The sequence below is a fragment of the Lampetra fluviatilis genome, chromosome 2, assembly GCF_964198595.1.
Source record: "Lampetra fluviatilis chromosome 2, kcLamFluv1.1, whole genome shotgun sequence".
Taxonomy (NCBI): Eukaryota; Metazoa; Chordata; class Hyperoartia; order Petromyzontiformes; family Petromyzontidae; genus Lampetra; species Lampetra fluviatilis.
In genome coordinates, this window is record NC_136276.1 from 32,375,259 (window position 1) to 32,403,060 (window position 27,802).

General features: G+C 47.8%; 1 protein-coding gene across 1 annotated transcript; it reads left to right on the top strand.

The window, feature by feature from the left end:
* The first annotated feature begins 5,552 nt into the window (after positions 1–5,552).
* LOC144945615 (kelch-like protein 29) lies at positions 5,553–25,925 on the top strand. Its single transcript, XM_078874145.1, is given in 14 exon segments — positions 5,553–5,683; positions 8,384–8,631; positions 9,381–9,465; positions 11,282–12,118; positions 13,981–14,122; positions 15,348–15,408; positions 15,410–15,608; positions 15,975–16,234; positions 16,949–17,147; positions 18,038–18,220; positions 18,961–19,141; positions 19,576–19,769; positions 22,080–22,224; positions 23,540–25,925. Coding segments are annotated over 13 exon segments (2,901 nt in total). The 5' UTR covers positions 5,553–5,683; positions 8,384–8,400; the 3' UTR covers positions 23,724–25,925.
* The last annotated feature ends 1,877 nt before the right edge of the window (positions 25,926–27,802 follow it).

Genomic DNA, 27,802 nt, shown 5'->3' on the forward strand with positions numbered 1-27,802 from the left:
TATGCGTAGACCTTGACTGGAAGGTCTCGAGTTCACATCTCTATTGGGTAGTCAACTCAGCTACTCATTCGTTCATCCTTCAGGAGTGGATAAAATGAGTACCACTTTGTGGGAAGCATCCACGTGGGCTAGAACAAATACGGGGGTAAAGTGCAATTGGCAAAGTTTATTTTAAAAATAAGTTTCGTGGGCCAAAGTAGAATAATTAAATAAAAACTTGGAAGGGCAAGCGTCAAATGGTTTTAATCATTACTATAGATTACGCTTATATAGCACATTTCACAAACTACTGTTGTTCCAAGGCACTCAACAGTCTATCAAAAGTGCAAAGTCTCCCAGACTACAACTGTTAATTCAACTTGCTCGCGCTCGCCATAACATTCTGGAATTTTTTTATTGGCAGCTTATGGCTTTGCCACACTTGCCAAAATTGGGGGTGGGTTTGGCGTGGCAGCCATGACAGGCACCCTGTGTTCCTTTGCTCAGGCAATCAACACAGTTGCTCCTCGAAAACACACACACACAAGAACACACATGCGTCAGAGGAGCCATAATGCGGCTCGGTGTTTTTTTGTAAACAAGCCTTGCTCACAAAGGTCAGGTTCAAAGTTGACATCGCCTGGGCGTGCCTTTCTCTGCCCAGAGGTCAGGTCAACAATATTGCTGAGGGGCAAATTGTGTTGGGCCCTGCATTCCTGTGAAAATCAAAACATGCGTCTTGAGTTCCTGCAGCTGATACAGGCTGAGTCTGTGCCGTGTGTCTGCATGCGTGTGGTATACAGTGATGTGGTGGTTAGCGCACTGCATGATGAAACCGACCATCCGAGTTCAATTCCCGCTCATGGCCAACACCAGTGACGATTATGTGAACTAGTCCTCGGCTTCCTCTAGGTCGACTCGGCCAGGAATGAGTACCTGGTGCGGTGTGTAAACGTCGCCACTCGGGAGACAAAGGGGGCCACTCACCCCCTCGTGTGCCGTGTCTCATTAACAAGGTGATCGCTAACAGCATTTGCCCCAACAGTCTGTTAAAGATTTTAAGCTTTCGTGACTGCAAGGATTCATACTCTTAGTTTTTTCGGTAAAGTCACGTAGATAAAAAAATTAAATTAAAATTATTATTTTTGTATTATTTTATTTTATTAATTTTAATTTCAGTTTTTTACGTACGTGACTTTACCGAAAAAAATAAGAGTATGAGTCTGTTAAAGGTTGTGCGTACGGCAGCAGTCCCCAACCTTTTTGGGACCAGGGACCGGTTTCGTGGAAGACAATTTTTTCACGGACCGGGGGGCGGGTCATCATTGGGTCTTTCCCCCTTTTCAAAGAAGCTCTCCAGCGACGTTTGTTTTTTTACTCATTTTGGCTACTAGGGTTAGCAGCTTGTGGGCTCACCAAAACCGTGACTGAAGTGGTGAATAAAATAATGGGGCGAGCCACGCGCGGACTCACCGCTCACCTCCTGATGGGGGTTGGGGAGCCCTGCTGTACGGGATATCTTTGTCTTGATGTACAGACAGAGACAAACACAGAGAAACAAACACAACGAGACATGGAGATCTGTGGACACAGAGAAACACAGAGAGACGTGGTGCAGAGACAAACATAGAGACAGGAGGCATGCAGAGAAACACAGAAACGTCCACGCGTGGCGATTCAGAGACGATGAAAGAGACGGACAAGGCAAACGGAGAGACGCATCGAGACTCGGCAAAACACATCCACACAAACGCAAACAAATTTTGGAGGCTGTCTCCCAATCTCAGCGGCCGCGGCATTTAAACCCGGCCACCGGGTCACCAAAGGAACGTGGGCACACAAGGCCAAAGTACAATGCACCGAAATAAACGAGAACGCATTCCCTGGGCTTAGCAAACACGGGCGGAAAAAAGTCCTAAAATAATCTGAGCCATGCGCCACCCAATAGATTATAGGCTTACGTGACATCACGTCCACGCGGAGCAATGCGTAAAATGTAAAAGTATCTGGAAGCTGGATAAGATCACGCCTTATATAAGCACCGCTCCGATATAAGCAACACCCTTTCTGAGAAGTTTGATTGGACACAAGGTGAACACGTGGAAGCAAACTGAGAGACACGGTGTCCTGTGGACACAGTGAGATACGGAGGGAAATCAGACACAGACGCATACACGAAGACAAAGACACAGAGACATACAGTGATATACTGTAGAGAGAGAGAGACAGATACTGGCAAACGGAGGGAACACGCTGACACTCAAATATAGACGGAGAAAAACATGTATCAGGGGCACTGGCTCTGGAGGGGGCAAACGGTAACTTAGAATACAGGCACACTTCAGAAATAAGCACACATGGAGGTGTGCATTTCGTTTCTTCTCCCCAGTGCTCGGTGCACATGAGGAATGTTGTGTCGTGCTGGCCTTAATCGGGTGCTCGTTAAGAGCTCTGATTCCCCACGGCGTGTAAAGCTGAGAGTGGCTATATAGTTGCTCTGTTGTTCAGTTATATGTATGCGCACTGAAGGGACATCCTGTAATCCAAGTGGGTATTTGTATGTTGAAATTGTACGCATCTTGGCGTGGTGTTTATATATAGCAGGGCGCAGCTTTATTACCGTGTTATTGTTATTGTTAATTCGGATATGATCCGATCGCGATGTTGATTGACACAGACACGCAGATCGACGGATGCAGATACACGGCACGGAGAGAGATGTAGTTGAAGGAAAAGTCACATGGAGACAGACCGACAGACACGTGGAGGACGCAGAGATGGCGTTACTGAGACGGGACGGAGAGAGAAGCGTAGACGGTCACTGAGATGGACATGGAGAGAAAAGACATGGAGACGCAGAGAGATGAAGACAGAGATATACGGAGACGATCACTGACATACACATATACAGTGGAGACTCGTATATGTAGCCAATAATTCAGAATATGCTGCATGGATTATTGTTGACATTTGAGTACTAAAATTGTATATTGCAGTCATGTACTATACAAAGCGGGACTTTGTATGTCAATGGCACATGATGTTTTCTGTAATTACTAGTAGTTAGTACTATCACTAACAAACACAACAATAAAAGCGTTTTGTAACCTTCGGCAGAGAGACAATGACAAAATAAACACGTGTCATCAACCGCCGCCAATGTTGTTGCTGTTATTCATGTGTGGGATTCGGTTGACCTTATCTGAGTTTCAGCAGGTTCAAGTTCAAAGGACAGCAGGGCTGGGCACAGCTGAGAGCGCAGATGCTGGCATCTGTCAGTCATCTCGGTCAGTTGAGCAATGCCACCTGGGTCTGTCCCAGGACCTCCTTGCCAGCGGCGAGCATTCCGCACTTGGACATGATGATAGCAGCCTCAAACTGCACGGAGCCTGGCTCAAGTGGCCTGTGGCTATGCCAATGCCTCTTCGTGGAAGGATGGTGGCAGTTGTTGTTGGTGTTGACTCAACGAATAAATAAATGGTGCTGTGCTTGTAATTGCAGTACATGCAGAGGTGCATCTAGTAAGGGGGAAAGGGAGGGCAGTTACCCCCCTCTACGAAATGCTTAGACAGCCGCTGTATCTCATGATTTTAGATAAACAATGTCTCCTTCATATATCTGTCTCGCCAAAGTAACGACAGTATTTCATCACGCGACCCACCAAGTCCAACGTCTGGACTTGAGAGGGCGCCAGAGGTGGGACAAAGTCATTGTTATGCAAGTCCAAGTCGAGTCGCAAGTCATCAAATTCATGACTCGAGTCTGACTCGAGTCCAAGTCACATGACTCGAGTCCACATCTCATAGGTGGGACAAAGTCATTGTTATGCAAGTCCAAGTCGAGTCGCAAGTCATCAAATTCATGACTCGAGTCTGACTCGAGTCCAAGTCACATGACTCGAGTCCACATCTCATAGGTGGGACAAAGTCATTGTTATGCAAGTCCAAGTCGAGTCGCAAGTCATCAAATTAATGACTCGAGTCTGACTCGAGTCCAAGTCACATGACTCGAGTCCACACCTCTGGAGGGCGCGGATTTCTGCAGCATCATTTCAGTCCGAGGGCACTCGGACTCGGTTTCAGCGTGCGGCGCCTACATCAGTTTCGTTTCAGTTTCAGTTTCATTTATTTGGTATAGCCCTGTGAGCCATTCGGCTCTTGAATCGGGTGCAACCGCAACAAACACAAAACTAAAACATCTTAAAGTGACTATGCGCAAACAGAAAAATCCAGGGAAAAACTGCAAAGTCTTCCAGAAAAAAGCACCAAACACCAACGCTGTGTGCAAAAATCCCAGTGGGATGCAAGTCAAACAACAGCAAAAACAACCACAAGACAACTTAGATTAAAGCCATCATTCTAACTCCGTCTAACATCGGCAGATGCAGGCTTGCTGGACGTACGTAGCCAACCATGTTTACACAATATTCCTGCTGCTGCTGTGTTCACATTCAGTAGTTCATTGCAAGTGCGGGGGCCAAGCACGGGGCAGGCAATCTGAAACCACAAGATAAATAAATACAAACTTACACCTCCGTTCCCATAATTGTCTCACCGCATAAATGTTAAAGCGTTTGTGTACACATCCCACGAGGAACCCGGTCACACGGCCTTCTCCGAGTGATTTTGTTCTGCGGCATTTGTTCGACACAAGAAAACTCCGCACCGGTTTCAACATTCAGCGTCTCATCAGCAGCGTCGGATTTGCTCAAACTTTCGCTGATCATTATTTTGTGTTTTTATCTACTCCGTAGGTTTGCCTTAGAACTAGAGCCCATATTGCTGGTAGGAACCTCCTGGTTACACCAGCCCACAGGGGATTATTGTGTCCGTCGTGCAGGGAGGGGCTGGGTGGTGGAGGGGCTGGGTGGGGAGGGTGGGGAGGGCTGGGTGAGGAGGGTGGGGCTGGGTGGGGAGGGGCTGGGTGGGGAGGTTGGGGCTGGGTGGGGAGGGGCTGGTCACCCCGTGGTGCCCTTATAAAACTCAACGTTTAACCTACTCACGCCGGCTTGTGCCCGCCCTCACAGTCGGGCATATTTGCGGAATACACCACGTCGCCGTTGACCCTGGCCATTGACCGAGCAACCCAACGTTCCTACCAGCTCCCTTCGCAGGAATGTGTTTAAGAGAGAGAGGGTCCTTTGCGTAGAGTATAAACATCTGGTAGTTCACCAGCATTGGTTCGAGCAGGAGATGGAGCGATGAAATTAGTCCACTCGCTGGGTGGATGTATTGTATGGGAGGAAGACGTTCATCCAGCATTGTATTGAACGTGGCAAATCGTGTTGACGCTGCCACACCACCACGTACGCAGCGAATTCAAATTAAAATCTCGCCACAATCGATGCGCGTGTCGAATCACGTTGAGAATCGACTTTAAATCGATTACACTCAAAGCCAGCGACGTCATTTTGCACGGCAGTGGGTCGCACGCTACGCAATGACGTCATTCGCGCCGAACCGTTTCGCGACCGCACGGTAAAGAAAAAACACGCGGCGGCGTAATGACGTCACGCGTTGAGCTACTGCGCGGGTGGTGACATGACGTAACCGTTACGTCATCACGCAGCTGACTGTCTCCATTGTCGGGGTTGGGTGGTATAGGGTCCGTATCACGTCGTAGGCGCTTTGTGTTTTTTATCCTTTTGGTTCGTAATTGACGACTTTGTAATCCCTACGACGATTCTCCTAACGACCCTGCAAAGGTAATCTTTTTTTTTAATCTGTTGAGTTGGTGAATGTCACGCGTTTGCGTAGCTGCCTGTGATGAATCTAGTCGAGCCGGGAGTGTGGGTGAGTGCTGCAGGCCGCCACGTGTTGTGATTGCCGTGTATGGGTCCCAGTGATTTTTTCTAAAAGTGAGGAATAATTATAATTGGTAACGTTATAATTAACCGCACAATTAGAGACGCTCGGAGTTGTTAATGCTTGTCAGCGTTTCAGCGGTGGGTCAGCAGCAGCAGCAACGATCAATCGATTGCTTGACAAAGGCCTTCCGAATGCTTCTCCATCCCTCGCTCCTGCACGGCAGTCGATCTCATCTCGCTCCATCTCTCGCGGTGCGCGACCTCCTTTGCGCGCCACTCAGTTATTCCTGCGTTGTATCGCCATCCATTCTTGCCACTGGAGCTGTGCACTTTTAAATCTAGAAGGAAGTTCAACATACATGCATTGAGCCGTATACTGGTACTACCCAAACCCACTTACATACTTAAGCAGTTAGCATTGCCTCACCTGCACATGTACTCTAAGCCACGTGTTTCTCGTGTTGGTCGTGTAATCCCAAGTGTGCTTCTTTGCTCGCTTTTCAACGTTTGTTCCATCTGTTGAATCAGTCTCGGGGTTCACGTTTCTGGTCCAGATTTTCTCGTAGCTATAACATATACAGTGCCAAGTTGGGGTCGCAAACGAATATCTATATTAAACAAAGTTTGCTGTGGCCAATCGTGAGGAGTTGATAATGAGACACCTTTTGGAAGGCTACTGCTGGATGAAGGACTGTTAATTCATACAGGCAGACCTTGTTTAGTGCTCAAGATGCGTTCCTGGAGAGGTGAGCGATAATCGAAGCAGTGCCATTGTCAGAATCAATATTTATAGTGGAGAAATCAGATGAGCAATACAGCTCTTTTTCACAGATGACCAGTGGGGTCACGGGGTAAGAACGTTACAACAACAAACGGTACGAAACATGATAGTTCAAAGTACAAGAAAGGTAAACAAATCACCCAAACACCGACAAATAAAACTAAACCATTCCCAACAGGTGTTAACTTATTTTTCAGAAGCGATCTGGCCACAAATGATAGCTCAACAAAGTGGCCCATCATTTGGATATTTGATCTTTATGGCGGTACCCCGGGGTACCATATAATACAAAATAGCCGAAACAATTAAATATTTTATTTCTGGGACACTTTTTTTCCAGGGGTGTACTTAATTCCGCGATTGGGGTACCAATCAATCCAAAATCAGTGCTCGCCAAAAAGCAGAAAAAATCCGTTATCGAAAAATTCAACTTTGAATAGTGCATCGTGTACAGCTCGTCGAGATGAGTCGATTTCCACATCGCCGACCATCAACAGACTAAAAATGGTTCTAGATTTGAAGCTTTCGTGACTGCAAGGATTCGTACTCTTAGTTCTTTCGTTAAAGTCACGTAGGTAAAAAATGAAATTAATATTAATAAAAAATAAAATCCGAAACGTCGTGATTTTATTGTTTTTTTTTATTAATTTTTATTTCATTTTTTACCTACGTGACTTTACCGAAAGAACTAAGAGTAAAACTAAAAATGACTGCATCACGGACATTATGCGATAACCGGGGCACTATGGTACCCCGGGGGTACTGCCATAAGGTTAATTTATAGAAGCAAAATCTAAATAATCTCAATGCATGTTTGTATATGGAGAATGCATTTCCGACAGCTTTATTTCTCACGTCTGAACATATGAGGCCTTCGTTGGGACTTGGGGTATCGGTAGTAGCGCTACTAATAATACATTTGATAAATTATGCATTCTACTGTACTTCAGTCCTGCTGGACATTTGTGAACAAAAGAGCTGTCTAGCTTCTCGGATGCCTCCAGCATAAATAATAAATAATAACTCCAGGACCTCCGTTACCTTAGTGATTCCCGAGGACAGCATTTGCTGTAGTGAGGTTTCTCTTAGGTGGAGCCTCAGAGTCTATCCCGGTCTCACGAGTTCTCACGAAGCTGTATAATAACATTGTAATAAAAAATCGATATAGATATTTTTATGTAATCGTTATCGTGAATCTTGTTCATCCATCGCGCCGGAGTGGCTGAACGAATGTCAGCACAGTTGCCAACGGGTGTGCGAACTTTGGGTTTTCTTCTTCATTCTCGTGCAGCGTGATCCACGGGTTGTTAACAACTGCTTGTAAACTCTTCGCCCAAATTGAATGCTGTAATTCAATTCTCTCTTCAAAAATAGATTTTTAAATCGAGATCTCCCTCTGGAGGCGTTCCGCGTATCAAACCACCGGGCCTGTACGCATGGCAAATTTCCAGTGACGGTAACAAGGGTAACAAGCCGGAGGGGATAATGCGTTTAGTGGGTGAATACATGAAAATGAATGGGAAATAAGTAACGGATTGCACCGGCTAATCAGGTGAATGCATTAAGTATAAAAACTCATGCGTTTATGTGGGGCACCGAGTAGAAATAAATAGCAGAACTCAGTTCTATGTCTGCACATGTAAATTTAATGTTTTAGTCTATCGGCCTATTGGTATTCCAGACCGATTTTATAAGGCAACATTTGTTTAAGCAAGCAAACTCTGAACCAGTTAAGACCTTCTTGTTGAACAAGTTTGACTAATGATGAAAATTATGATGGTAACAATTGTCATAACGGTCACGACTCTTCATCGTAGGCGGTGCAGCTGAGATCATGTCACGGCAGCAAGGCGGAAGGTTCGAGAGAAACTTCGTCTCCAGAGGCTCACGGGACCGCGGGGGCAACCACGTCGTCGGCAGTGGCTCGCGGTTCGCGGGCTCCGTGTCCTCGTTCGCCTCCACTCCCGCGTCGTCCTACTTCTCCGTGGGCAATGCGGCCGGGGCTCAGCTCATACAGAGTCTCGCCACCAACTCGCTCAACTCGCAGTCCAACGTGCATTTCAGGGTAGGGTGGGTCTCGCGTTATACTGGAGCTGTACACTTTTAAATTTCGATTGAAAACGTATTCGTTTAGAACTTGCTGTGTTTAGTTTGTAGTCCTTCCCCCCGCGCCCCTCCCGATTAACATGGTTGGCTACGTACGGTGCAAAAGAAGGTCAACGTTCCTGTAATTTTTCACGATACGACTCTTCGCACTCAGTTTAGCCTAACTTTGCAATTGTATTTTGTTGTCTTGTGTGATGTGATGTAGTTCTTAGTAGGAATAAATATAACTTAAAGGTTTTAAATACTCTCATCATCAGTCTGCCATAAGTGTGCTGATCATGGTAACTTTACAATCTGTAATGCTTAGAGCGCACATGCTCTCAGAACCACAAAACATTATTACGGAAATTACATATGCTTATTGCGCGGTCAATTACTCTGGAATTTTTTTTTACAAAGCACTGATGTGACGGGTAATGGAATTAAAAAAAAATGTATTTTGATGAACTGATTACTTCGTAAATATTTTGTCAATTATTTAGTATGTTCACACACGAGAGGGATACCGAAGGAAACAAGTATATGTGAGACGATTGCACTTAGAGGTGTCGTATAATCCAATACCAGCGTTATATAACTTTATTGACACTGGACACAAGTTTGTGGTGCATAATAGTTTCCGGTTCGTCTCTTAGAATACGGTTACATTAATTATATTTTTCTCTTACAATGTGTGCTGTGTTTGTGCATTGTTTACTCCGTGGCTAGCCATCGCAGCTGCTGCCTGATGGCATGCAGTTTGGAAACATTCCCTGGAACACGGACGAGCCGCCGTCTAAGCAAATGAAAAGCAGTAAGTGCGTTTAGTCAACGTGTGCCTGGTGTCCTGTTATGGTTGCGTCAGAGACTGACATCTGATCCAGTCTCCTAATATACGCCTCCTGCCACGTGGCACGAGACAGTCAATGATAAAGAGGTCAGCGTAAACAGATGCCCTCATGTAGACCCCATTGGTACATTTAGATGAATCAGTATAATTATGCTCGTGTTTCCTTTACATGAAAAATATGACATGTTTAACCGCTTGAAGTTACATTTTCTATTTCCCAGCCTGGCATTTGAAACTGAGCAATATAAAGTCTATCAAATCTCGCCCCCTCCCCTCACCACCTAAGTCCACCCACTAAATGGTTACACCACAGTCTTATCGGCAGTTTGCATGTGGTGGGGTAAAGTGTGTGTACTGTCACCTCTCAAGATGTTTCCCAAAATACCCTTTAGAGAGGGCTCGGCTCTCCAGGGCTCCCACTAGTTGAAGGCCCTTCTGTCAGCAGTGGTATGAGCAATGCGTTTCCTGTTTCGCACCGTTTACAATTTTAATTGGACTGTGACCATATATGTCAGCAGCGACGTGCAGTATATGCTGTACTGGTAAACTGTAGGTGTAAAATGCAGTATGCAAAGCAGAACCAAATAGCTCTTGTAGATACGAAGGTCGTGTATCCTTAACTGTCTATGATTAGTTTAGAGCTTTGTTTATGAAGGAAAAAAAGCACTTTCAAGTCCGTCAGGTGTGCTATGGCACTGCAGTAATGCAACTCCAATACATTTTAACACATCCATAAAGCGATGTCATTGTAATGCTATGCCTGCACACTTGACCATAACGAGAAAACTTTCAATCAACATTTCAAACTCATATTGACATGGCCATCGACAAAATTATAACTATTTACGCATTTCATGTAAACCTCACCGCGATGGGTCCGTCGTCGTGGTGACCAATGGAATGCGAGAGTAACGAGGGAGGATTCCAAAGCGAGGGGCTGATGTGATCATCCCGAGCTATTTCACCCCTCCTACAACCCACCCGTAGCCAAGGAGCTGCAGTCAAAGACTTCATGGACAATTGTCAATGGACCAGAGAAATTAGTACATTTTGATACATATGTAGTGACATCACGGGATGTCACTGTACAGTGGCGGCCCTAGAGAGGCACGGCGTGCGATGTAACGACATCGTGGACCCCGCTATGATGTGGTTGTAGTACCGGCCCTAGAGGCGCTCGGTGAGCACTGGTTGATATCCCTAGGTGGCACCACGCCTGGCGTGCAGTGCCAGCCCTACAGGATAGGGTGTGGGAGTGCCGGCTGTAGGAATGAGGTTACTAAAGGCCATGGCACTCTGATTGACCCAAGAGGACACGTGACCAGTTAAGTCTACAAAGGAGCCCCAAGTGGGGGCTAGGGGTGGTCACGTGGTCTGGGTCCAGCTCGATGAATTTGGAAGGTGGGCGTGGCCAAGGGCAGAGCCAGCCACGCCGCAGAGGATCTAAGCCGGGTCCCCCAGAGGGACCGACGCTGTTGTTCATCCTGAAGAAACCTTCGTCTACGTCCTACCGAGTCTCCAACACGTGGACCTGGACCCGAGCTGTGGTCCCGGTCCGTAGTAGCCAGTTACGTTGTATTTAGTGTAGTTAGCCTGGTATGTCACCACCATAGGTTGTTGTTCTTTTAAGGAACAGTTACCCCGTATTTTGGTGTTAAATAAATGTGTTGCATCCAAGAGTACGTCTGCAACTCAGTTGAACTCACTACACATTAAAATACAAAACAGCTTGCGAAAGTGTCATTTAAATCCTACACGTTTCGTGTCTCCTTTGTCTCAGATCCAACCTGGATGTCAGGGCTGCTGCAGAACCAAAGTGGGTCCTCCACCCAGGACAGCTTTGGGCTTGGCCAGAGCAACAACTCCCTACTGAACCAGCCACCAGCTCAGGGTTTCCCATCGTCCAACCAGAGCGCTTTCAACCAGCAGCTGATCTCACTTCTCCTGCAGAAGCAGCAGCCACAGCAGCAGCAGCAGCCACAGCAGCAGCCACAGCAGCAGCCACAGCACATTACAGCTGTTCCTCCCGTTCGCCTGCTGGGGCCTGGCTTGACTCTGTCCACGCAGCCGAATCAGCAGCAGAAGGGGCTTTTGCCATTGCCGCCGAATTTCCTCTCAACGAGCAGCGCATCCTCGGCCTTCAGCTCGACGCCGTTTATGCAGCTCGCCTCGTCCTCGAGTCTCATGCAGTTTCCCCCGCCCGTGCCTCCCGTTCCACCCACAGCGGGGCTGGCGCCAGGTCTCGGCACAAACGGGATTGGCTCGCCTTTCCCGTCAAATATGTTCTCGTTGCCATCGACGGGCCTGGCCATGAACCAGGCTGCCCAGGCGATGAACCAGGTGGCCCAGCCTCTGTTGCAACATCTCGCACAGCAGGCGCCACCTGGCCATTTCATGATGAGCATGCAACAGCAGCAACAGCAGCAACAGCAGCAGCAACAGCAGCAGCTACAGCAGCAGCTACATCAGCAGCAGAATGCGGCGGTGCCGATGATTGCCGGTGTGCCGCTAAATGGCATGCTCCAGAACCCTGGTACCGTGGGTCTCCAGCTGCCGCAGATGAAAAAAGAAATGAGGGATGGGAAGATGGAGTTCAGCGATCCTGACCACCCGAAAGGTTAGTTATGTCATCCTATGTACCAACTGCCTGTGCAGTGATTTCACGAGCAACTGAGCAGTAGTTGTGTCTGCAATGACGAAACACATGTTTTGAGAGTGAACCTAAAGTGATGTGAACAAACTTAGGCAGATCAGGAATTGGCAACAGATGTCATCATTGAGGTTATCATTTAGTAAATTGTATCATGTACATAAAGTATGTTCTTTCGTGATAGATTGCAATTGTGATAAAAGTGTAATGCGTAATATGGTAGTTGATTATTATAACTTTTAAGCATATCTTTTTTTTTTTCAACGTTTATCATAATTGGCGTTTTTCAATACACTCCGTTATGGCTTGTCAATTGCTTGCTATCGTGTGCAGCTCCTGTTCGTTTTTGTCCCCCATCGACTGGCACAATAATTGTCTTCTTGTGTTCCTATTGTATATGTCATAGGTATTGTCTGCAAAGTTTTGTTTGCTCACACTTTCCAACTAAAGTTGAAAGCGCGTATGCATTCGCTCTGTCTCGGTCTGTCTGTGTAGGCAGTTCCCAATAACTCCCGTAAAGATGATCCAGTATGAATAACATTTTAGTTAAAAGTTGTGTTGCTATACGAGACTTAATATCTCGAAAACTGTCCATATTGATTAAAGGGTTACCCTACGCTTGCCAATAATGGGTAAGCCTTTTCGGCCAAGAAGATTACATGGGCACACTCGCCTCCAGACGACCTCATGTGTGATGTCACCTCGCGACTTAGTACGCCGTGTAACATCTCGTTTTGTGTTTGGGAAAGGTAATGTTGTTCGCAGTCCTTTGTAAATCCACGGTTTTCAATCCACTGTTAGATGAATGCCTGCCCATGCCGTGCCAGTCTTGGGGGTTGTTTGACTATACTTCGCCACACTGTGTGAGGTGGTGAAGGTGGTGGCTCAAGTCGAGTTAGGATGGCACTTGTCACTGATCTTAGCTGTGGCCCGGAACCTTTGTTGCCGGGGTGATCGCTTAACGATGGAACCGCTCCGCCACGACTCCCACCACCACGTGAATCATTGTGTAGTATCATCAGGTGTTAGGCCATTCCTATATGTCGTTTTAAACCACTTGCTGGAATTATTTAAAAGTAATTTAATAAATAACCATTCATAGTCTGAAATATGTCAAACCCATTGTAAAATGTACAGTTTTTAAATATTCTGTTTCGTGACCTTTTTATTTTCTCTCAACAGGACATGGACTGCCTACCACTAAAGAGTAATGTGATTCTGTCCAGTCAGTGTCCCTAATAGTTTATACAGGTCAATCAAGCAGCGTTAGTGCAGCTGTGATACACCGCAGTAAGTACTGCATAAAACTGCGATTTTTAACGGCGGCTCGGAGGAAGAACTTTACATTGGCAAGGAAAAGGAAGTCAGTGTCTGTCTGTGATCGGAGCTTGTTTCTGACAGTGAAACAGCCTTGGGTTCCTCAGCATCCATGGTTCGTCCAGACTCAAGACTCGAAGCCGACATATTTTTTCTTCCTATTTCCAACACCCTCTTCCACCTCCCGCCTTCCCCCACCCTCTGCTTGTTGAACCCACACGTCGTGGGTGGTTGCCCGGCTGCCCAGCGAGAGCGATGAGAGCGCGTGTGCTTCCCAGGTTTGAGTGCGGATGAGACGAAAGGCTCGGCCGTTGGTGACGGTTCCCCATTGGGAGCCCTGGCTGGTCCAACCCCACCCAAGACCCCCCTTGACTCCGACGCATCAAACTCCATCTGCCAGGATCCAAAGTTTTTGTGAAGTGTTAAAAAAATAACTTTGTTGGTGTTATCCCCCCTTCCTCTGTTTTTGTTGCTGTTCCCCCTGGCTGTGTTTGTGTGTCCACTTCTTGCAGAAATGCTGAATGAAATGAACCAGCAACGGCATGACAGAGAGTTCACTGACGTGAAACTTATAGTTCAGGGTGGACTGTCCGTGGATGCTCACCGTAACGTTCTAGCCTCCTGCTCTCCTTATTTCAAGGAACTGATCAAAAGGTTTGCCGAACGCAATCGTCTCCCCCCACCACCACCTCCTTCCCTACCCGCTACTCTACCCGTTCCTTTGCGAAAATATAAAAAAAAAACTACCAACAAGTCATCGATCTTCTCCTGTTCATACTACCCTTTCCCAGTTATAATCTACATTTGTATTCCTTCGTTTCTCTCTCATCAATCATTGCGCTATGATTGATTTATAATTTTGCTCCGCAGAGTGTTGTGCGGAATGTCCCCGTCCACTTGTCCTTCTTTGACGTCCGTTGTTCACAGAGTATTATTTTTCATTCAGAACAAGTGTTACGCTGGAAGAAAAACATCTACGACGAGATATATTCAAATGACCAATAACATAATTAGTACAATAGTTGAGTGCTTTTCGTCTGATGTTCTGTAGGCTTTTCCATTTTGTTGTCGTGTTTCTCCGTGCCTGTTTGCAAGCCTTTCCACTTCCCTGTGCCAAGACATTTGCTTGCAGATCCTTCCAAGGTGGAATTATTCAAAACAGTTTGTTGAGCCGAATAATTGTCGATTTGAATTTGCCGATGGCCACCACCACCAATCCTGCCCCCTTTCCGCAGAAGCCGGGTTAAGAGTACGGTTCCGAATAAGTCCACAAGACAATAACGATCGCTTTTAATCCCAAGGAAGAACTCGGCAACGACGCGAGGTCACCAAATGTGTTTACGGCAAACTGGGTGCGTTCGTGACATTGTCCTAGCAGGTGCTATGGTTTGGCTCCGTTCGAGATTGTTGATTGACGGCGGCAGTGAATGGATGTTGGTTCTTTATAGGAGAGCGAGCTGGCAGTTGCTGAGTGAATGGGACAATGAACACAGTGATTGTTTGCCTACACTTGTCTGCTGCATTTTCACATTTTATACAGATGCCACGCTGCCCAGGAGACCCAACGTGTATCATGTGCTTGTGCGAGCGTACATGATTGTAGGTATACGAGCTGCAAACGGACCCCGCATCAGCATTTAAAAATGTTTGGTTTTGTGTGAATGTGCTTCCGTTCCAACGGTCAGCGGCTACAGCTCGAATTTCCCTGCGTGCCCGTTCGGAACTACACGTGCTAGTGGATGGAGAATGGTCCAGGATGTTAGTAGTGACGATTAGCACGGCGGAATGACGGAGAATCTTGCCTGCCACGCCATCATCTAACCGACCGGCACTTAAGCGCGTAACCGTCTTCTCCCTGGCGCTGCTTTTGCCAATGCAGAACGCAGCTGGAACAGTCGGGCACCTTCGTCCCGACCAGCGGGACCGGCATGGGCGGTGTCCCCCCCCCCCTCTGGTCCAGAGTTGCGGGCCCTCGAGCTGCATGTCGAGGGCGTGAGTGCCCAGGTGATGGAGATGCTGCTGGAGTTTATTTACACGGGCCGCTGCGTGTCGGAGAGCATCGCTCACGCCCGCCCCCTGGCAGAGGCCGCCCGCACGCTGCAGATCGCCTCCTTCTGCCGCGTCTGCACTACTTACCTAGGTACGACCGCCGTTAGATAAACTTTAAAAACTTGCGGACAAATCGGAGCCAAAAAAGGGCTATATGTAAATATGCAAGTTGCATTTTGCACCGACAGCTTTACATTAGCATCCGTAAAAGGTAAAAGTTCAGCCTTTCAATTACTTGCTCACGTGACTACTGACGAAGGGCTTCCACTAGAAAGCACTCTTAGAAAGTCTTTGTCCCACTCTTCTACGCTGTCCGGATGTCTTATTGGCATCCGTATACGTCTTATTAAAAACATTGTGAGCGTGAAAGCACATTAGACAGCGTCGCATTATCACGCATGCATCGATTTTTTTTTCACTTTTTTGTTTTCACTTCACATCATTGTGAACGACGCAGAGAAGCAGCTGAACGTGAGCAACTGCCTGGGTGTGTACGCCATGGCTGAAGCGCTGGGCAGCGCCGACCTGGAGAGACGGGCACGCGCCTTCGTTCTCACCAACTTCCCCGAGCTGGCGATGCGCGAGGAGGTGCTGAGCGTGTCGTGCGCCCAGCTGGTGTCGCTGCTCTCCAACGACGACCTCAACGCCAAGACGGAGGAGCTCGTGTACGACCTGGCCATCCGTTGGGTGCGCAAGGACATCTGCGCCCGCTTGCAGGTGCCCGCCCGTTACCCCGTGATGGAGGCCGCGTTTGGAAGCGTCCGCTCTGTTGTTTTGTGCTCTCGTGCGTATCGTTACTGGCACGTGCCTTGATGGGTACTGCAAGATCCGACCGTGTCCGTCCAATGCTCGCCCAAGCTGCATTGGCTTCCGGTTGCCGAACGAATACATATGCAGAGCAGGTGGGTGGTAAAATGCTGCCCCCTGATTATGTAAATCAAAAGCAGCTTGAAGGGATCTCAGAGGTATCTCCGTGATAATAAAATAACTTCCTTGGGCCATTCTTTCTAACACAAACGGTTAAACTGCTCGTGGTCATGACGCCGATAAAAATTTCCGAAACGTGACCGCGGCATAAATATCCAGAGGCGGCGTGGAGACATTAAGTCCTGGCCTCGTTTGACGCACGTTTTGCCGAACGACATCACATTTATCCCTCTATTTAACAATGAAACAGGAGGATGTCTCCACAAATATGGCTGTCTCCTGATGATGCTAGTCGTAATTACTGGCGAAACGTCGTACTCTGATTATAATTGTTGTGGCTTTACTCTCCAACACACCTGTGTGCTGTACGAGTAACGTATTGGTATGCTGTGTTTTTATGGCAAACCTTACTAAGTGGCTGTGTCGGGTGGTGGCGTGTTTAACGACACATTCACGCGATCTAACCCAAATAAAACTCTAATACGAAACGAAATCTGTGCGCAGCACGCCGCCGAGGTGCTGTCGGTGGTGCGGCTGCCGTTCCTGCACCCGAGCTTCCTGCTGAACACGGTGGACAACGAGGACATCGTGCGCTCCTCCGAGGCTTGCCGCGAGCTCGTGAACGAGGCTAAGCGCTACCACATGTTGCCGGATTCGCGCCAGGACATGCAGACGGCGCGTACACGGCCACGCGCCGCTACGGGTACGGCCTATGGCGCTGCCTCCCCCTCCTTCCCTATCACGCCTCTCCTCCCCTCCATCATCACCACCACCACCCGCCCACCCATCCAACACCCTATTGCCCGGCCTTCCCTGTCATCCACTCACGTGTAACATTATAGGGAGACGCAGCCCAAAACGAGAAAGAAAAATGCGTATAAGTGTTTAATCCATGGAAGTGTTTCATTGGCAAAAATAATGTTCAGGATATTGCAAAAAATGTGGAGGGGAATCAATCGCTCGTTGCTGGACTGGTAAGCACAGTACGTGGACCACTGCAGCACCAACCTGCACTAACCAGCAACCGGTAACAACCTGTACGGCCAAAACGGTGTGGGGAGGTCGTCATCCAGCCGATCTCTAACACAGCACTGACATTACGTGGGAAATCGCACAATCGGGATAAAAGTTGCCACCTTAGACAACGGTGGTGCCAGTGAGGTCGTTGATCCTGACGCCCCGACCCATCCGGCTACCTTGCTTGCTCATTCCCTAATCCATTTAATTCGAAAAGTTCAGCGCTTGGGTCATCGGGCAGAGTCACGAAACGGAAGTGCCAGAAACGCTGTGTGTGTGTGTGGTAGTGCAGCGGTTAGCGCGGTAGTGCAGCGGTCAGCGCGGTAGTGCAGCGGTTAGCGCGCTGCACTACGAACCCGGCAACTCGAGTTTCGTTCCCGCTCACGGCCCACACCGGTGATTATTATCTGAACCTATCCTGGGCATCCCCTAGGTCGACTCGGGAGACAAAGGCGGTCGGGCGTGGTGCTGGCCAACCACCCCCTCGAATAACGTTCCGGCCTTCATAGGTGCTCACTAACAGCACTTGCCCCAACAGTCTGTTAAGGCTATACGTGAGATCTTTGTGCGTTGCAGGCGTGTCGGAGGTGATCGTGCTGGTGGGCGGGCGACGCTTTGACGGCGCCAGCCACCGCTGCCTCACGGCCGTCACCTGCTACAACCCGGCGGTTGACAAGTGGTTCCCGCTCGCCAGCCTGCCCTTCTTTGAGCGCGACCACTACTGCGTCGTCAGCGCCGGCGACAATATCTACCTGACCGGTCAGCATCCTCATGCGTCGCCCGTGGCGAACACAACGCTAGTGCCGATGCATCAAGTTGCTCGACCTCTTATGTTCTTTAGGCTGAAAGCCGTGGTCAGGAATCCAACCCAGGTCATCGGGTTTTTTTTTGCACAGTGCCGTGAACACCTACACCACCAACCCACGCTGACCAGCGTGGTGAAGTATGGTCATACAACCCCCATGACCAACACATCAGTGGGTTGACAAAGGGACGGTACATACATTTTTAAAAATGTATGTGTTCATGTAAAATAATCTCTTTTTACAATTATAATTGATTATGATGATGCTGGTGAAGGTGACAGTGTGGGGAGCGGTGGTGTAGCGGTGAGCGTGCCGCGCTACGAACCTGGTTGCCCGAGTTTGATTCCCGCTCATGGCCAACACCAGTCACGAATTTCTGAACCTGTCCTGGGTCTCCCCTAGGTCTACTTAGCCTCAAATGAGTACCCGGTGCGGTGTATAAATATCGCCACTAGGGAAACAAAGGCGGCAAGGCGTAATGCTAGCCACCCACCCCCTCCGACTTGGGGGGGTGGGTGGGAATTCCCTCCCTTGTGCCGTGTCAGCCTTCATAGGTTTGAGGAAGGCGTAGGGGAAGCAATCTCAAACGCTCCTTCCCTAGGCAAGGCAGGTCCTCGGCAAGAGACGTGGACCTGCGAGCGAATAAGTAAGTCTCCTCTTTGTTTGAACGAGTGCAATTGACGTGATTGACAGGCGGCATCGAGAACGGCGTGACGCTGGGTGAGGTGTGGTGCTACTCGGTGATGAGCGACAGCTGGGGCCTGGTGTCCCGCATGGCGATGGCCCGAGGTCGGCACAGCGGCCTGGTGTACGATGGCAAGCTCTACTCGCTGGGCGGCGTGGGCAGCTCCAGCACGCTCACGCACTGCGAGAGGTCAATGCTCCCTTGTTGTTGCTACAACTACTGTTACTACTACTACTACGACTGGTTTCATCATCAGGGTTGCCACGATTTAATGTTTCACCATTCGATAGGAAATGATATCGGATTTCTCGATATGACGATCATGATGGTTATGTGTCCTATAAAATTAAACGGATTATTTGGTAATACTATGTTAGCAGTGGGTGCACAAGCACAACAACAAAAATAACCTCATGCGCCATTAAGAAGGGCCGTTTCCCAAAACTATTTTTCATGAGGCATGTTAAGTTAGTGTAGTGTATTGCATTTTTATCATTGATTCTGTGCCTTCGCTGTACTTCTGGTACGGATACTTATTTCGAAAAGTTAATTGACTGGTTCACTCGGCCATGACGATGTTTCATTTTAGTTCTTTTTTGTTTCGCTTATCGCACCGTCTCCAGGCTGGACACGGTGACGAACCAGTGGGAGGCCTTGTCACCGATGCCCAGGGCAGTCCACTCGGCTGCGGCCGCCACCTACGGGGGGCGACTCTACATGTTCGGCGGCATCAACGACGCGGGCCGCTCGGCCAACGTCATGCAGTCCTTCCTGCCGCACATCAACTCCTGGAGCTTCATAGAGACGCCCATGATTGGTGAGGGACTCGTCCCGAGAACGCGCGGGACGCGACAGCATGCCAGGAGGATGCTTGCTACTCGCCGCGTCTGACTTTTTTTAAATCCTTTATATTAAGTTCGCTTGCTTGCTTAGGACTGTGCAAATATTTCGGTCGTTTTTTAACCCACTTCCCGTGATCCAATCGAGCTGACATTTTGCACACAGACTCGTTGTGCGTGACAATGCATTTTCGTGAAAAAAATTTTCCAAAATTGTTTAGGGAAATTTTTTTTAATATTTAATTACCAATTGTTTAATGCTGCCAGACAATCATCTGACCCATAGGTGGCAGCCATCTCAAGCCAGAGGACGAGAGGACTCTAGCCGCCACGCATATAAAGGATTTATAGTGAAAAACTTTGTTTTTACGGGTTATACTTGTTACGTATGTACGTACGTAGAACTTTCTTTCGCACCGTACGTAGACAACCGTGCTAATCGGAGGAGGTGCGGCCAATTGGAGGTGCGCTTAGCCTAGCGTATGTAAATTTGTCCCATCCTTACCGCATTCAACCACCGCACGCACTGCAGGTCCAAAACACTTCTTTTAATGCCCGACTTCGGAATTCCCTCCCGTCGTATCGTGCCTCCCACCAAGTTAAAAGGTAAAGTTACACATTTGTAACGCGCGCAATGTCCATACGTTCAGAGGCATGGGAAGCCACCGACGAGTGTGAAGGCAAGCGCGAACAGGCGCCTCCAACACATTTTTATTTTCCTTTATATTCATTTAACCTTGCTCAATTCGAGAAATGTATTAACCCTTATCCATTGCAACTTTAATAGTGCTGTGTTTGGACCTTTGAGCCTCTGCTCGGTAACCATAATAAAAAGAAAAAAACGTGCACACACGTACAAACATTCTTGTCAGTCCACTGTAGGATGAAGGCCTCCCACACCCTGAGAGTTATGAGGGTTATTTTATTATATCCTTCACCTCGCGCGTCAGCATGGGTTGGTGAAGGTGAGAACACATTCCTGCGGAGGGAGCTGGTAGGACCGTTGGGTTGCTCGGTCAATGGCCTGCAGGGTCAACGGCGGCGTGGTGTATTCCGCAAATATGCCCGACTGTGAGGGCGGGCACAAGCCGGCGTGAGTAGGTTAAACGTTGAGTTTTATAAGGGCACCACTGGGTGACCAGCCCCTCCCCACCCAGCCTCTCCCCACCCAGCCCCTCCCCACCCTTTCCACCCTCCCCACCCAGCCCCTCCCTGCAGGACGGACGGACACAATAATCCCCTGTGGGCTGGTGTAACCAGGAGGTTCCTACCAGTAAAAGTGATTTCTCTGTACTGTCTTCTGCTGTCCGCAATTGCCTCCAACAACAATTTTTTTGTGCGTGGCGGTCACTCATCCAAGTGCTTCCAGCCTCAGCGCAGCTTAGCTTCCTGGGGTCTGATTGGATCGGGTGGCATTTTTGGCAATTTGGACAGGGGCATAAAATGTGGACTTGCAGTTAACAAGGTTGCCAATGAAAGGAAATGTAATTTTGATTTAAAGCTTTCGTGACTGCAGGGATTCATATTCTTGGTTCTTTCGGAAAAAGTCACGTAGAAGGGAAATAATAAAATAATAAAAATAAAACATAATAAAAAAATTATTATTTTATTAATAAAAAATAAAACATTATAAAAATATTGTTTTATTATTTGTATTATTATTTTATTATTTCCCTTCTACGTGACTTTACCGAAAGAACCAAAGAGTAATGAAAGGAAAGTGTATGATCACGTTCTCAGTTATATTATTTATTTGTTTATTGCGATATTTTTCCTTTGTAACCCAGGTGCGAACCTCATAATACTTTCTTTAAATGGATGTGTAAATTCACAGTCTTATCTGCTCATGCACCGTAACAGGTATTGAACGACATGGCTGAAGTTCTTGTCTAGAACTGCTATTTATGTATTTTGTTACCTTAACACTTTGCTTTTCACAATCATTATGATTCATAATTAATTTTTGGGTAAAGCCACCGAATGATCTGGCCAAATTTTTGTCATAAGACCCTCCACCACCCGACAGACAACCAAACAAATGTGTCACATGTACAAGCGTTGCATGCCCCAATTGTTATTGATATTCAGCTCGTCGGTAAGTTTCAGAGGAATATCTTACAACGAAATTTAGCAATAAGGTATGATGTTTCGCTCGAAATTACGCCAAACATCTTCAGGACAAGATCCAGGAATAAAAAAAAACAACATAATTTTTTGTTGCATCCTATTTTAAGTTGCCCGCTCAACCTTCAGCTATTTGAACGCCTAAACCCTTGTGCCCCTTGCAGACAACAAGTATGCGCCGGCTGTGGTGTTCAACGGGCTGATTTACATCCTGGGGGGGGCGTTCTCGCGCACCACCACCATCTACGACCCCGAGAAGGAAAACATCAAGTCGGGTCCCACGCTCAACTACACCCGGCAGTGCTGCGGGTGCGTTTCCGCGGCAACCACCACCCACAATTCTCGCCGCCCTTACCCGGGAGATGGTCCAGACGGCAGGATTGGTCACCGAAGCGATGGAGTTGGTTGCGAAGGTTTCCCGTCGACAGGGTGGGGGCCAAAAGTAGGCTGTTGTCATCTGCACCGCGAGTGTAAAGGGGGCAGGGGGGGACCTTTGTAGAGTTAGGCTCAGTTGGATGGCTGTTACTATTGGCTGGATGGATAATTGACTAGATTAAGGGTTTAGGTAGTTAAGGTTATTAAGATAATTGTTAGAGCTGGTGATGGTGGCTGGTTGTCTAGTTCATTCGGGTTATAAGCAGGGCAAGCATTGGGTTAGCTCGTGTGTTCCCATCCCAAACACTATTTGTTTATGCACTCTCCCATTGCAATGTGTACGGCCTTTTTAGTTTGTGGCCATTTTTAAATCCTTTATATTAAGTTCGCTTGCTTGCTTAGGACCGTGCAAATCTTTCGGTCGTTTAACCCACTTGCCGTGATCCAATCGAGCTGACATTTTCCACACAGACTCGTTGTGCGTGACAATTTATTTTCGTTACAAAAAATTTCCAACATTTTACACTTTTTAGGACAAAAATATTAGATTTAATTACCAATTGCTTAATGGTGCAATGCAATCATCTGACCCATAGGTGGCAGCCATCTCAAGCCAGAGGACGAGAGGACTCTAGCCGCCACGCATATAAAAGATTTATAGTGAAAAACTTTGTTTTTACGGGTTATACTTATTGGTTCCTAACCTGTGAGCTGTGTATCCCAACCTGTGGATCATGGCCACTCACTTGTGCTCCTCCGCAAGGCCTTGGACAGTGGTCCGCAGAACTGTTGCAGATACTCTGGGTGATATTTTATAATTTGCCCATTCCACAGCTATTTAGAGCAAAGTATTACTTTTTATGGCATGTTAACTGACATGTCGTAGTGCTTACAGGTAAGTTTCAATTTAGAAAAACTATGTTTTTGGTGAATGGAAGTAAGCGAAAAAACGCTGAGCATTGATAGGGTTGGGAACCACTGCTGTAGACTGTGTTTGGCCTAGTCTTCCACGCTAGCCAGACGTCTTGGAAAAGGCGGCAGTACCCACACTTTACTCCAAAACACGCAACTTGCCCACCTGCGGTGTAATCATTTACACTGCCGGGTGGAGAGATGCAGGGAGATTTCAGAAACTTTGCCCCATTGTTTCAACTGCCACGGTATGGAGATTAAATCGAACCAGCGACCCGTGAATTGCAAGTCTTGGAGCGTTCACCGCAATGTGATGTTTCTTATCGTTTATCCCCAGGGCGGTCGTGCGCGGAAACAGGATCTACGCGACGGGGGGCCTCGTGAGCCCCGAGGGCCCCGCGCTGGGCAACCTGGAGGTGCTGGACCTGGAGAAGAACACCTGGACGCTGCAGTCCGGGCTGCCCTGCGCCCTCTACCGCCACGGCTGCGTCCTCATCAAAAAGTCCTTCTCAAACAATTGACGTGCGTCGCCAAACGCACCACGTGCGGCTTCGTAGCCCCGGCCTCCCAAGGCTCCCTGATGTTCCGGGACGACGTCGGTGGTGGCACGTTTGCCGCACGAGTTCGCCGACCTGGTTAATTGCTGCGGGTGTATTTAACTGTCAAAATAAGCGCCGCCTGCTTTTGCGTTGGACGTTAAAATATCCCGTCACCTTTGAAACGGTAGGCCGCGTTTGCTGAGGTCGAAGTCTAAATTGGCCAAATTCGATAAATTGCTCGCAAATTCCTTCGTTGGGATGCCCACAAAACAACATTGCCTCTCTAATTGCAGACCAATGCCCGCTAACTAGCCGGTGCCTATTTCATTGCTGCATATCAAGAATCAGGAAAATAATTTATGCCGCCAAATTTCAGTTTCATGCTCTGATCTTCTTAACCATCTGCAATTCTCTTTTTCTTGGTATCCCTGCCTCTGCCCCCCACTCCCCTCCAACGAATTGAGAATGCTTCTGCACGAGTTTTTCTCAATCTCCCCTTTAACTCTCACACTTCACCTCTCCTCCTCCAACTCCACTGGCTTTCCCATTCACTACACCGCTGTCTTTTCAAATACCCGATGCTCGTCTTTAAACCTCTTCTATGGCCTTTCCCCACCTCATCTCTTCTCTCTCATCTCTCATCATGTCCCCTCCTTCTCGTCCCCTTCGTTCACAATCTTCTCTCGGTCTCCTCTCCCTTCTCCCCTGTGCCCAATCCTGCAGTGTGTCACAATTGTGTTGACCTGGTTGTACAATGTATATTTTTGTGATTGAAAGCGTCGTGTTCTGCTTTCACGCGAAAACCGTTGATATAATGCACACTGAGGAGTGTGCAATTTACACTTGGCCCTATTCTCCACATTATAAGACACTCCGGAAATGAACACGTACTCCATACTTGTGCCCAGGGGCGGTGGCACGAGGGAAGTGCGTTTTATAAAATGGAAATTGTGCTTTTTGTTTTGTAGTGCCGTATTTACCTAAACTTTAATTTGTTTTCCATAATTCACTCTTATACGGGTATAGATGAATGTTTTGCGAAACTATAATTTAGCCCATAGATATAGTGTTGCATACAATGTGTACATATATATACTTCAGCATTTTTGTAGTGTCGCATACCATGTATTTGCATTTCAATTGGAAATCGTATTTCGCTTGAATGGATTTCATAGGACTTTGCATAAGGCAAATGCTTTTAAGGTGCAGATGCCTTTTCCACCTGGTATATAAGGAGTGTACGCAGTGCAACCACGTTTGTATGTTGAACGTCTTTCGCACTATGTAGCCAACCGCGCTAATCGAAAGTGCGGTCGGCTGAATGCATATGTCTGCGTAACTACCCGAGATCTCGTTTGCGTGGTCCCACCCTGGGGAAGTCAATTACAGTGGCACTGCTGGTCCCACCATGGCGAAATTGGCCCAGTGGCACTGATATGTACACGTACTACCCGCTTGTCAATCCGCTGCTGGATGAGGGCCTCCCCGCACCGTGCTAGCCATGGAAGTAATTTGGCCATATTTCACCATGCTGGCCACTGCGGGATTGGTGAAGGCGGGAGCATAGAAGTATAGTACAGCAATGGCTTTTGCTGTACTGCCCTCTGCTGCCCACAATGTGTACCTCTGTAGCTTGTCAACCTGTGTGTGATGGTCACTCATCCAAGCTCTTTGTAGGGTCAACCGTGATTGGCTTGGATTGTACAAGGCCGGACACATTCTTGGTGATAATGGCCATACGCTATTTGGTTTTGGGCAGTTTGATATTCGAGCTAGTAAGTCCTCATTTATACCCCCCCAATAGTCCCATCCCCTATTGGTGCGACGATTTATGTTTGTTACTTGAGTAACGAACGACTGCATTAATCGATTTTGCATCGCTTAAGGGACATATATTTGCTGTACAGTTTAAATGAATACACGCGCGTGTCGTCCATGACACAAGCACCAACGTTCCTAATATTGACGGTATCGAGGGGCATCTGGGCCAGATCCTTTAATTTGAATGTGGTCTGGTCAGTCCCCCAAAACCAGGTGCCCCTAAATACAAATAAAGACATCTTCCGTTTTTAATTCAAGGACTTTTGTAAATATTGCTCGTATTGTTTTAATGCATATATTTTGTTCCTGCCCTCAACCGCGTACATGCGTCCCGTTAATAAAATGCAATAATTACACGTCTCCTGGCTACTTGTATCAGGGGTATTTAAAAAAAGAGTACTTTTTACGTATATTTTATTGATGGAATTTATTCAACCAAAGCCATGTAACAGGAATAATTTATCCAATTGAAAGCAAGAAGTGCTGTGTAGCTATTCGTAATTTTGCGACGATGCTGCAATAAGTGCAGCTACAAAGTATAGGCAAACGCCGACCACTGGGTTACCAATGTTGATCCATATTTGTTTTTACGGTGAGACACCACGTAGTAATTGTGTTTGCCGAATTTCGTGTCTACTACCTGACAATTGTCACGTCTACAAAGATATTAATACGTGGCAATGCATTGAGAAAATTATTCTTATCAATAAAGCTCCACTGGTGGCTCCAGACTTAACGCACGACGATGTTTGATTCAAACTGATTCGAGCTTCATCGGGTAGTGAACTCGGAATTAAAGGATGGGGATTAAACCCAAATAACATGGATCATGATGGCTACGAAAACCTACATTTTAAGTGCTGTGGCTATGGCCGTGTGTTTATTGTTATAGGTGATCCAATGTGGCAAAGGATTACCCTTTGTGAGAATGACGGTGCATACACAGGCGAGGGTTGCCACCTGTCCTGGCTTTCCAAGACACCACTCAAGACAATGCTTTCACGTGTCGTTTTCCCCACATTCGTGGTTGTCTTCTGCTTCCCATGTCCTGGATTCTTCGTAGCCCGGTTCAGGGGTTTCTTCTTATGCCTCGGAGCTCGCGTCATCTGCGTTGCGTGCCGTGACCGTCCCGTGCCAGACCCGTCTCCTACCCTCCCGCACCACAACCTCTGCACCCGGGTCAAAGGTCAGCGGGATCAAGTTGTTCTCATCCCCACCGATGATCATCCACGTCTCGCCTGTTGAATGTTCAGCAAGGGGGGAGCAGAGTTCCACACGCAAACACAACGGGGTTTGTTGAGTTACTGATGCATTGATTCACCATACGGTACGCACCAAATGCATGCGTGTTCCGTGGATCAAACAAATCACTCGAGACGCCGGTGCATGGCAGCAAGAGCGGTTTACGCAAATGCTGTCGCAAGAGGTCACGCGTTGGGCACCGACTGCGTGATGAATGCATACATTTTGTTTTAACCATTCACACCGAATAGTAGAGGCACTATCACGGTGTTGCCAAAGTCACCGCACACTCAAGCGATCCCAGCAAATGAGGCATTCTTCAATAGCTTTTTCTTGCTGATTGCAATATATTTCATGGAGAACGTGCCGTATATATGTGTGGTGGGTTCACTGAGAGACACACACTAACTCAGTGGACAACACGTTTATTCTATGGACCACAAGGGGATGACTACATCGACCGGCTCAGGACAGTCGCCACACTGCCTGACCCACTATGCCGAGCACAAAGACCGAAGACGCAGCACGGAGGACTCCATTCCAGCAGACAGCCCCGACCCAGCCTCGTGACCTCTCTTTTATGCCCCCCAGCGTGGCTGGCTCCGCCCTCGGCCACGCCCCCTTCTGGAACCTACCAGAAGGTTCTGGGTCATACCCCACGTGTCCCTTCTGTCACCTTTGGCCCACGTCCTTCCCCTGGCCTATCACGTGCCCTTTGCCAGCCAACCGGGCTGCTACGTCCTCAGGTTCCCCCTCGTTGCCAGCCACCAGAACTTCGCCCCCTAGAGACCCGTTCCCTGACATTGCATGCCCTTCTGGCACAGAGGGCTACTACACTCCCAGTTGTCTGTCAGTAACTGACGCTCGGCACCGTAGTGACCAATTCTATGTCACTACATATGTTTGACAGTTTTTATAGTAGCTTCCGTGGGATACACCGATAGTTGCCTATGGTTTTTTTTGGTCTAACTGTATCGTGATGGGGGTTTTACTGGTCA